The 11,687-nt window shown below is 33.7% G+C and overlaps 1 protein-coding gene across 1 annotated transcript; it reads left to right on the forward strand.

Annotated features, from left to right (window-relative positions):
• The first annotated feature begins 6,110 nt into the window (after positions 1-6,110).
• Positions 6,111-9,191, forward strand: LOC114711786 (scarecrow-like protein 27). Its single transcript, XM_028896210.1, has one exon. It carries the CDS (start codon positions 6,686-6,688, stop codon positions 8,909-8,911), a length of 2,226 nt encoding a protein of 741 aa, XP_028752043.1. The 5' UTR covers positions 6,111-6,685; the 3' UTR covers positions 8,912-9,191.
• Positions 9,192-11,687: the final 2,496 nt, after the last annotated feature.

Below are 11,687 nucleotides of genomic sequence, written 5' to 3' on the forward strand. Positions count from 1 at the left end.
AAGTGCTTCACTACATGTGGAGGGTAGTGATTGGTGCTTTGGCAATAAAGGAGGCTTCATATTAGAGGAATTATTTTGCTAGTACTCTTTGTGAAATCTGCAAAACACAAGTTGAAACTATTGAACATATGCTATTTTCGTGTCCTTGGGCAAGGTTATTTGGTTTGGTTCCTTATTGTCCTTAAGAGTCAAGGGAATAGGAAACTTTCATTTAGATAGATGGTTTAAGGAGTGGATTGTTGGTGATAAGGGAAAGATAAGTAGAATATAACTCTCTTTGCTAGAATTTGTTAGTGGATATGGAAGCTTAGATGTAGAGCTATATTTGAAGGAGAGGATATGGATACCTTGGAGTATGTAACAAAGGGTGTGAGGTTTGATAAAGAATTTTGGGATGCTACTAAGAAAAATGATAGCAGGAAAGTAGGTGGTACGAGATATAACAGGAAGAAAAGATAGTCCGAACCTACTTTTAGCATGATTAAAGTTAATGTAGATGCTATATTTAGTCATAAATAAAGAATGTTGTAATAGGTGTGGTTTATAGAGATGAGAATGTGGTTTTATGGGAGGTATGTGGAAGGAGGTACAGTCTTCTACGCCTTTTTATGATTGAATGTTTGGCACTTTTTTCTAAATTAGAAACTGTTGAACATAAGAATTGGAATAATGTTGTTTTTGAGATGGCCTAATAGGAGTTGTATGGATTATTGGTGAGAAAAGAGGGAAAAGATGGAGAATGGGGTTATTCTAAAGTAGAGCATAAGTGTTTAGATTTCCTAACATCTAATTAGTCTTGGAAAGTTGCTCTGGTTGCAGAAATGGGAACAAGGCTACTAATCTTTTAGCAGCTAAGGCAATGACGGGTATGGTATCTTTAGGATGGCTTTTGAAGCCACCATCTTGTTTGGTTGCTATGTTAGATGTTGATCTTATGGAATATGTTCTGGATTATGGTGATAAGACTAGTATAGGCTAGTTTTTTTTATGGCTTTACTGCTGTTTGTCTTGTTCTTTTGTTTTTTTTTCTTGATTTGTTGTTTTGTTTTGGTGAGTCTACTATTAGACCCTTTTTTTAGTGTTTCTATTGGCCTTTTAGACTATGGGTGTGTGTGATATTGTTTTTGGTTATTAATAAAATTGTCTTGTTTTGCCATGGAAAAAAATGATCAAGAGGATTTTGAGGGTTATGATGATGGACAAGGTTAAATTGAAGAGACAGAAAGAAAGAAGAATATTATACATATATGTTTGCAATGAATTCAACTAGAATCTCAAAATCATTAGTCACTTTGAACTATTATTTTTAACTAGTTAGAATGCTTTTCTCTCAATTTTTCTTCTCTTCTCTTTTTTTTTTCTTTTTCTTTTTTTCATATGCACAGCATACTTTTATACAATAACATCATATTTTTCCATTGACAAGATTCAACTTCAACTAAATAAGATGTTTAAGCACTAAGATGAAATATGAGTGCACAACATTTAGTGAATGGTTCAAAAGGGTTGACAATGGATGAAATTAATAAGAATTTTGTACGTTTAGGATATAAGGGACTATAATTAAATGTCTCTATCATGCTCACTACATCAATGCAACTAAGTCCTGAATAAGAACTAGAATAAGTTCTAGAGAATGGAAGATTTAAGTAGATAGACACAATATTGAACATTAGGTCCAAGAAAACCTTCTAACAAAACTAAATCTCAAATATTCGTGCACAAAGATTTATTGTACTCTAACTTAATCACAATACATCAACTCAATAATAATAAGGCGACGAAGGAGAAGTCATAGACCCTAGGGAATCCATTTCATTGATACATTTCTAAATCAACTCTGTGTTATTACTTTTCTCATTCATGGTTAAAAATAATTAAGAAATACTTATAAGTAATAGCTAAAATGTTAGGAATTACTCATGGATGTCGAACTTCGTTGCTATTTGATTAAGTTATAAGTCTTACCTAAATTCTATAGATACTCGAGCTTAGAGACCAACCTTAATGTTGTATCACCACCTATCTAATCTAGAGAATTAAATTTGGCTCTCTAATGACATAGAGATCATACACACACGCAAATCCCACTTGCCCCCATTAAGAGCTGCTTGGGAATCCATTTACAAATAGAAGAAAACAGATATTTACCATTAAAGCAAATATTGTTATTACATCGTTGACATTTATATTTATTATTGACTAATATAGTGCCCCCAACAATCAAGTCATAAGGTAAGGTAGAACGTGGGTACTATATTTTAATGAAATTCATCAAGTACATAGTTACTTACTGACCCAACACAATTCCCAATAAGGTATATCAAAAATAAGTGTTAATTTTAAATTCAAGTATAAGTGTTATTTTTTTATCAATTTAAAAATAATATTAAAAAGAAGTATAAATATCTTAGGAAAAATTTCTTAGAAAGACATTTAAATCAACTAAATTCTTATTTTGGTCATTAAATTCATCAAACTCCTAATTAAGTCACATGACCCAAAGAAAAATTTTAAACTTTTATGAAATGATTCTAATGCCCTTTTTATTAGAAACCAAAAGATAATTCTAAATTGATACATTTCATTTTTCAGTTAATATGTTTAAATTTTAAATTAACAATTTTATGTTTTCACAAGACATATGTATAAATTTAATTATAAGTTCGATTGTGCATTTGAAAAGTTCCAACTTTAAACTAATAATTTTATGACTCCAAAACTTGTTTCTAATAAGTCTTTGAATAAAATTTGATCATAATACAACATTAAAAATTAACATGTTTATTTCACAGTTAATACGTTTCAATTCTAAATTCATAACTTTTTGTCCCTATAACACATTTGTAATAAGTCTTTGAATTAACTTAATAACAATATAACCTTGAAAATTAACATGTTTTATTTTATAGTTAACTATGTTTCAATTTTAAATTAACAACTTTCCATCTCAATAACACTTGTAATAAGTCTTTGAATGGAATTTTATCATAATACAACCTTGAAAATTATCATATTCTATTTTGCAATTAACATGTTTTAATTCTAAATTAACAACTTTCTATCAGGATAAAACGCGAAAAAGATTTAATATAAAAACTAACTAACTATTGTATCTTTGACTAATTTTCTGGTTATGTAATATTAGACACTAAGTTTTTCTCGTTTAGGCTCTTGTGCAATATGGGAATAATAGAAAATCCTCATCTCCTTAGGTTTTTAATGAAAGAGATATTAGAGTCATTTCATAAAATTTTGAAATCTACCTTTGAATTATGTGACCTAGTTGGGGATTTTGACAAATTGAGTAACACAAATAAAGATTTGAGTTATTTAAGTGTCTTTTTAAAGGGATTTTCCCAATATGTTAAGTTAATTTGAGATTGTTTAACAAAGAAATATAATTTATTTATTATATTGGGGAATTTACATAACTTATAGGGAGAATCCTAATCCTAATTAAATCCACTTGAAATATCAAAATTTAAATTAAGGCATGCATTTTTAACAAATTTTTAATTAGGTTAAGAGGCCCTATTAGGGAACTTTTAATGTTGTTTAAAATCTAAAATATCCTTTTATAATTTAAAATAATATTATTTTGAAAACAAAAAGTTAAACCATGAAAACTTGACATTATATAGTATTTATTTATAAGAAAATATTTTACATAAGAAAATTTGGAAATACTAAAATAAAAAAATTGACAGCGAGTAATATAACATTTTATACTAAATCTAATATATTGATAAGAAATTTTTGGGAACATAAACTTCTTTTCGGGTAATGGGAACAGAGACTTTTTAATTACATAATTCCAACACCATTAAATTAATAATTTTTGGAAGCAAATTTTTTTCTTACAGTTAAAAAATCATAATCTTAATGTATTAGTAGATTTTAACATTAAATTTATCATTTCTTTCTTAAGTGCTTTGTTATATCTGTCATATAAACATTCTCATCATGTCATATCTTATAATCTCACTACTAAAACTTATACTAATAATTAATATGAAATTATATTAAAAATCTAAATAATTTTTTCAACATGTAATGTCACAGATTAAGTAATATAAATTGCTTAATATAAATTTATACAAAAAAATAATACATTTTAGTTTTTTAACAACACATGGAGCAAGAATGCATGAAGCCGATAGATTATCTGGCAGCATCTTAAGAAAAAAGTAGTTAGGTCATAAATTGATTGGACTAATTATCAATTGCTAACTTAAAAGGATATTTTAATTTTTTAACAACATTTAAAAATTCCTAATAAGGCTGCTGGGCCTAATTTTAGATTTTCATAGTTTAATCGGATTTAATTGGGATTCTTCCTAACTCACATTTATGTTAATATGAAATTTCTTATAATTAACAATAAAATTGAATTCAGAAGTATCCAAAATATTTGTATGTTCCGTGATATGAAAAGAATATTTTTTTAAAAACTTTGAATAATGCGCAAAACCTGCATCTATTCTAATTTTTTCCTGACGTGAATTTTTTTTGGTGGCAATTTTGTGACGTGAATTTGCATATTAATATTATTGCCATTTTTTGTCAAATGCGTTTTTTTTTGTAGGATAAAGTTTTGAAGGGTGATTTATTTCGATTAATAAGATAAATTACAAAATTTGAGGAGTACTTAATATTCGAGTGACCTGTTATAAATACTGTTTTTCCTATTAAATGTTAGCAAATAAAGTGGCATAAAATAAGGATAGCATTATAAAAGTAAAAGTCGGTTTAAAATTCGAATTAGCTAATCAAGTTTAATTGTATGTGAGAATTGGATAATTTCATCTTATAAATAATAAAGGGACAGTAATTTCTGACACAAAAAAGGGGACAGTAATTATTAATAAACCAAAAAAATCCACCGGTAAATACTTCTCATACGAGCATAAAATTCCAGGCCTCACTTTCGTAAGGAGGCCTTTTTTCCCCCTCCTTCCTTTATTGGATAAATAGGCTTTGTATTTCAAACTGGGTCTATAGAGCGATCTATTATAACTTGCAGCCTAGCACTCCCCTGGCACGCAAATTTCCGTATTTACCATTACTTTGCCCACTGAAATGACTAAAGTATCCCAGTTCCTAAAAATGACTAGACCCATTGGTCCCAGATTCAAAATCCGTACCCTGAGACAGACCTATTTTATTTTCTTTCTCATTCAGTCATTAAAATCCAATCTCAGCCACGCGTTCTCATCGGTGATCAACAATCTTGTCCGTCCAAAATCTGCCTCGATATTTTCAAACCCGCAAAAAGCTTTATTATCTCGCGTCGTCAGATTCAGTTTCGAAAAACAGGCCCAGCAGCGGTCGTTTATTAAACTACGATATTACCCCTATTTTTACCCCGGTTCCCTGTCTAGGGCAGTGAAAAGTTCAAGGGTACGATGGGAAATAAGGTAATTATGAAAAAACCTGTGAGCCCAGTTCGCCTTTTAAACCTGTATCGTTGGTCTCTGTTAAAAGGATTTTAAGAACAAGAAAATATAAACAGTCAGAACCATTGTGTTACGCGCCTTCAAAGATCGTGAAGTCACTTACTTTCTGCAAAATATATAATAATAAGTATTGTACAAAGTAGGTGCCACATTTATATTCACGACAATTTAAAAAATTAACTGCAATGTGGGCACATATTTAAATAGACTCTAAAACAAAATATTTATAATTAAAAAATAAGAAATATTTTTTTATAAATTTTAGTTTTGATATGTATTTCATATAATTTCCTTGGCCAATACTTAGATATAGATTTGGAAAATATCTTTTCAACAAGTATTTATTAAGAGAGTACTTTGTCTACTATTTATAATTAATATTTCTTGATAATTATTTCAAAATAATATTTTTATACTGATTAATTTTTAACTAGTTTATAGGATTTTTTGTTTTTCTTAATTTAACTTTTGACAAAAAATAAATAAATGTGCGCACTACAACGACGTCCAGCGAGTGGGGACAAAGGAGTGTGATAGCGACCCTACCATGGGAGATAACTACGTCGATGGACAAAAGCCACATAAAAAAATTATAAATTTATAAACTAGAGATAGAGACTAGAAAGAGAAATTGGCAGTGAGAGAGAAGAAGGAAAGGAGAGAGAGAGCACTTTACCACTTTTATATGTTGCACGCATCCATAGCAGAGAACACAAGGAAGACAGGGTACTCCACACAGACAAGGGAAAGAAGGAAAGAGAGAGAAAGATCGAAAGAAAGAAAACCCATTTAAAAGATTTTTACTCGGCACAAGAACAACAGAAAAAATGGGTCTGTGAGTTATGCCATAGAAAATAGAGCCCAATATTATAGGGTGAGAAGAGGGAAAAAAAAGGAGGGAAAGAAAGAGGAGGCAAAAAACATGAACAGAGATGAGATTGGAAGAGATGAGGTTCTTGTGTGTGCTGGAATGGGTCTGGTGAAGAACCTTGCATGCATTTGACAAGTGTTTTCTGGTGTCAGAAAAATTTGGATTTCAAATCAAAGCCCAGATCTTATTTTCTGTTTTTCCCCATCACCATTTCAAGAGTTCCCTGCTGAAGAGCCCATTATTTTCTCCAGAAAAATCTGGAAAGGTTTCGTCTTGTTCGTTTTTCTGGGTTTCAGGAGGAGGAAGGGGAGGTGTTCTTGTTCTTCTTCATCATTTTGTTGAGGGTAAGATTTAGATGAAGGCTGTGCCCCTACCCTTTGAGGAATTTCGAGGGAAAGGGGTTTTGGATTTTGGTTCTGCTGCTTCAGATTTGTTCTTGAAGTGGAATCATAATCATCATAGCAACAATATTCTTCAAGAGCATTGCTATGTGGGCACTGAGCCCACCTCCGTTTTGAACGTCATAAGAAACCCAAGCCCTCCGACTTCCTCCTCCACACTGTCTTCCTCACACGGCGGTGGCGGCAGCTGCAGCGGCGCCACCGGCTCCACTGACAGTTCTACAGGCGCGGCGAAGGTCTCCGGCGACAACCCACCCCCTCACACGGTGTTAGACGCCACTCCTCCGACGGCGCTGGAAAGATGTGGGATGGAAATGGAGGACTGGGAGAGCGTGTTGTCTGAGTCGCCTGGTCAAGATCAGTCCATCCTGAGGATGATTATGGGTGACATTGAAGACCCATCTGTGGGATTAGGCAAGCTTTTGCAGAGTGGAACTGGTTCTCACCAAGATGTTGTCGATTTCAATGGAGGAGGAGGTGGGGTTTTCGGTGTTGTGGATCAAAGCTCTGTTCTAGACCATATTTCTGGTGCTAATTTTGCAAGCAGCATTGACGCTTCTGGAACTCCTCCTGGGAATTTTCCTGATTTTCCTTTCAGTACCATCCACAATGTTAGCTTTAATAGTAATATGGCCAGAGTTGGTTCTTCTGTGAATCAAAGCCCCATTTTCCCTCCGTCACCAACTTCTCTTCCGCCGGGTATGTTTCAGCCTCAGCAACACCAGCAAGCTATGGGGTCTCTGGACGAGAAGCCACAAATCCTCAATCCTCAGTTCATTCTGAACCAAAGTCAAGCTCAGTTTATACAGAATCCAGCTTTTGTTATGCCGTTGTCGTATGAACATCAGCTTCTTGCTCAGCCTCCGGCGAAACGGCCTAATTGCAGTCCTATCAGGCCAAATTACCAGGCTGTGAAGCCTCCATTTCCAGATCCTGGACAGGAGATATATCTGCGGCGGGGGCAGCAACCTCCGCTTCAGTTGCTTCCTCATCATCTGCAGCAGCAACGTCAGGCATCTCCGGCGATGGCTCCGAAGCCAAAAATGGCGAGCCCCGGCGAAGAATTGGTGACCCACCAGCTTCAGCAGAGTGTGATGGACAAGCTGTTCAAGGCCACAGAGATGATCGAAACCGGTAATCCGGAACTCGCGCAAGGGATATTGGCGCGGCTCAATCACCAACTTTCTCCAATTGGTAAGCCTTTTCAAAGGGCTGCTTTTTACATGAAGGAGGCCTTGCAATCGCTTCTTCTCCATTTGAACAACACCAACAACAATTCTTTGACCTTCTCTCCCAGTGGCCTTGTCCTCAAGATTGGAGCTTGCAAATCTTTCTCAGAAATCTCTCCAGTTCTCCAATTCTCGAATTTCACTTGCAACCAAGCACTTCTTGAAGCTGTTGAAGGGTATGATCGAATCCATGTAATGGATTTTGACATTGGGTTTGGTGGACAATGGGCTTCTTTCATGCAAGAGCTAGCTCTCAGAAACGGTGGTTCACCTTCTCTGAAAATCACTGCCTTTGTATTGCCCTCGAATCATGACGAATTCGAGCTCAGTTTCACTCAAGAAATTCTGAAACAATATGCTTCTGATCTTAGCATACCCTTCGAGCTTGAGATTGTGAGCCTGGACTCTTTGAACACTGCGTCTTGGCCACAACGTCTTCGAGACTGTGAAGCCATTGTTGTTAATTTGCCCATTGCTTCCTTCTCGCATTGCCCATCATATCTCTCTTTGGTCCTTCGTTTTCTGAAGCATCTCATGCCGAAAATTGTTGTCACTGTGGATAGGCCTTGTGATCGAACTGATGCGCCATTTGCTCAACACCTGATTTACGCTCTTCAATCTTATTCAGTGCTTCTTGAGTCGCTTGATGCTGTTAGTGTCAACCTTGATGTTCTTCAGATGATTGAGAAGTACCTTGTTCAACCGGCAATGGAGAAGCTGGTTTTGGGTCGCCACAGGCTGCAATTACAAGAAAGAACCCCGCAGTGGAAAACCCTGCTTCTGACATCTGGGTTTTCGCCATTGACACTGAGTAACTTCACAGAATCTCAAGCAGAATGTTTGGTTCAGAGGAACCCTGGAAGGGGATTTCATGTGGAGAAGAAGCAGTCTTCTCTTGTTCTATGCTGGCAGAGGAAGGAACTAATCTCAGTTTCAACATGGGGATGCTAAGCAGAGGCAATTTGAACATTAGAACCCAATTAATGTTTAAAAATTGAAAAGGTGCTTCGGGACTTACTGCTTCTGTTGGTCTTTTTTGTCATTGAATTTTCCTTGTCTATGGTTCAATGCTAATTGTCTATGTGATCTAGGCTTATTATTTCCAATGAGGGAAGTAAAACTTTTGAATCAGCAACTGAATTTCATTTTATGAGCTATCTTTATGTTTTAGACTTCTAGTACTCTTGCTTTTAATATGGCCATATTCTATTCATGCATTTAATTCTACTTATATTGCCCAAATTTCTCATCTTTTTACTTGACAAGAAAGTAATACATTTCTCCCTGTAAAGTTGATACCTTTCTTCCCCTGACAAGTCTCTCTTAGGACACTAATTACTCTGATGAAGTGTCTATATATTCATCAGATTCTGAGCATCTTGATTATCTTCACTCGTGTTTAAATCATTATGGAGGAAAAACCAGATACAGTTAACTGCCCTTCCCTACGGATGATGCCTTTGTACCAGAAATTTTTTGTTTGTGGTATTAGAGCTTGGTGGGCGGGCTTTTACTTGTCTAGTAGATTCCTCTTGTATTTATCTGTTACACTAGAGTTAAGAACATGGATTTGGATCCTTCGAAATAAAGGAACAAAAGGAAGAATAGAATATGGAGAGGAGTTGGTAGAAAGAGTCAGTTATTACTAACAGCACATGTTTTCCTTGAGCATAATTTTAGGTTAAGTCTGAATTTTTTTTCAAAAAAAAAAATTGTTGCTGAGAATTGTATGTCTCGATTTGCATAATACAGTTTCTAGGTATGAAAAGAAGGAAAGAAAGAAAGCAAAGAAGCTTTTGGTTAACCGTGAGGAGAATTTGAATCCTGAATATTATCCCTGTTCTACTTTGCAGATCATTTAAGCAGGTCCTTCATTAGTAGCCAGGAAGTTGATTCTATATAAATTCTTCTTCCTTGTGTTCTGTCACATTAAGAGCATTTTAATTTCAAAAGAGTGAAAGGCGACCATGCTTGTGTCATGTGGGTAATTTTTTTTCAAGGTTGGAGTAACTTAAGTGTTAGAATTCTTCTTGAAGAGAAGAAAAATGAACACTGGTCATGCTTATCCAAGCAATAAAGGTAATAGCTAATGAGCACCATGCTTTAGTTGTAACACAATCATACTTAAGGATTCCATAATTTCAATTGCCCCATCATTTTTTTTGGGACAAAGCACTTGATTGCTGTGAACACTGAGTCCAAGCCTTTTCATTGCTTGTGCTATTTTTATAAGGACTCCATTCATTCTTCGATTCATATCTTTTTATAAGTAATGTGACTCATTTTAGACTTTTTATGTTACTTGGCTGTGTGCTTCTTTTGATTTCTATTATAAGACACTTTTAATCACCTCATTAGAACCAAAAAGAGATATTAAGTTATTAACTGTGTCTGAAAATGGAGTAATTTTCCAATTTTACTCATACTACATTCAATTTTAAATATAATAAAGGGTTTACTTTAGTGCTAAATATAAGATATCTTGATTAAATTGAGTATTCTAGAAAAATCAGCACATATCTATTACAAATAATTAAATTAGTTTTAATTTATCTAAATTGTTATCTACCTCTCATATAAAGAAAGAAATATTTAAGAAAAGCTGACAGAAAAATAGTGAGTAAATTTGAAAATGATAAATAGTTGATTTTGACTCGTTAAAAGTTATTGCAAGAGTAATTAGCATAATTTATTTATCTGTTTGAAATTTAACATTTTTGTAATAATTAAATAGAAAATTTTCACATTTGTATTATATTCTTTCTTACAGTTAATGCTTTATTAAAAAGCAATTAACGTTCTATCAAATGACCCAAGTGTCATTCACTTCACTTCTAAAAGGAGTCGCATAACAAGGCAAGGGAGTATGATAGACGCAGAAGACAAGATGATTCTGATTTCTGAAGAAGGGTGGGCCCCTTTCGCTCTCCAAAATACGTAACTGCACGATTACATGTCAATTTGTTTTGGAGGAGAGAAAAATAATGAAGTCATATATAATGACCATATGACATTGAAAAAATCAGACGGGAATTTCCTAAAGTATTGTTTTACATGGTGAAATTAAAGAGATAAAAAAAAAAGTGATTCACAATTTTTATCACGAAGCATATGATTGATTAAATATTTATGGGTTTGCCTCCGGCTCTTGGTGCAAAAAGTATACTATAAATCTAAATGAACGAACATGAATCTGAATCCTAAGTATAAATCCAAAAGCTTTTCAATTTGATCTTTATAATTCATTTGTAATGATGGGTTAGAAAGAGTTTAGGCGTTTAAAGACTTTGATGGATTTGATGTTTAGCCTAATCTATACAATAATTAATTACCAATCTTCAATTAACATTTCTTCTATGAATCTTAAATCATAATGGGTTAAGTAGGCTACTATTAAACTATACATTTTTGCCATAATATTTTATATCTTTAAATGGCCTATCATTTAATGCATTTGTATCGTATTATATGTTCATGCCAACGCTTGTATTATTATTATTCATTGAACTCACAGTTGTTTGGCTAATTATATGTTTAATGCATCCCTCTAATGAAATCACATGGGTCTAGTATGGGTGGGGCCCACCGGGAAATTTTAGTTTAAGCCTTCTTTCTTTTCTTTTCTTTTCTTTTCTATCACCTTGGGAGGCTTTCATTTAACTAAACTTTCATCAAACACAATCATAATATTTAATGATTGAGAACATGTTTGTTTGCATGAGAGAGA

The sequence above is a fragment of the Neltuma alba genome, unplaced genomic scaffold (assembly GCF_004799145.2).
Source record: "Neltuma alba isolate B1F8T4 unplaced genomic scaffold, ASM479914v2 tig00011318_pilon, whole genome shotgun sequence".
In the NCBI taxonomy this organism is placed as follows: domain Eukaryota; kingdom Viridiplantae; phylum Streptophyta; class Magnoliopsida; order Fabales; family Fabaceae; genus Neltuma; species Neltuma alba.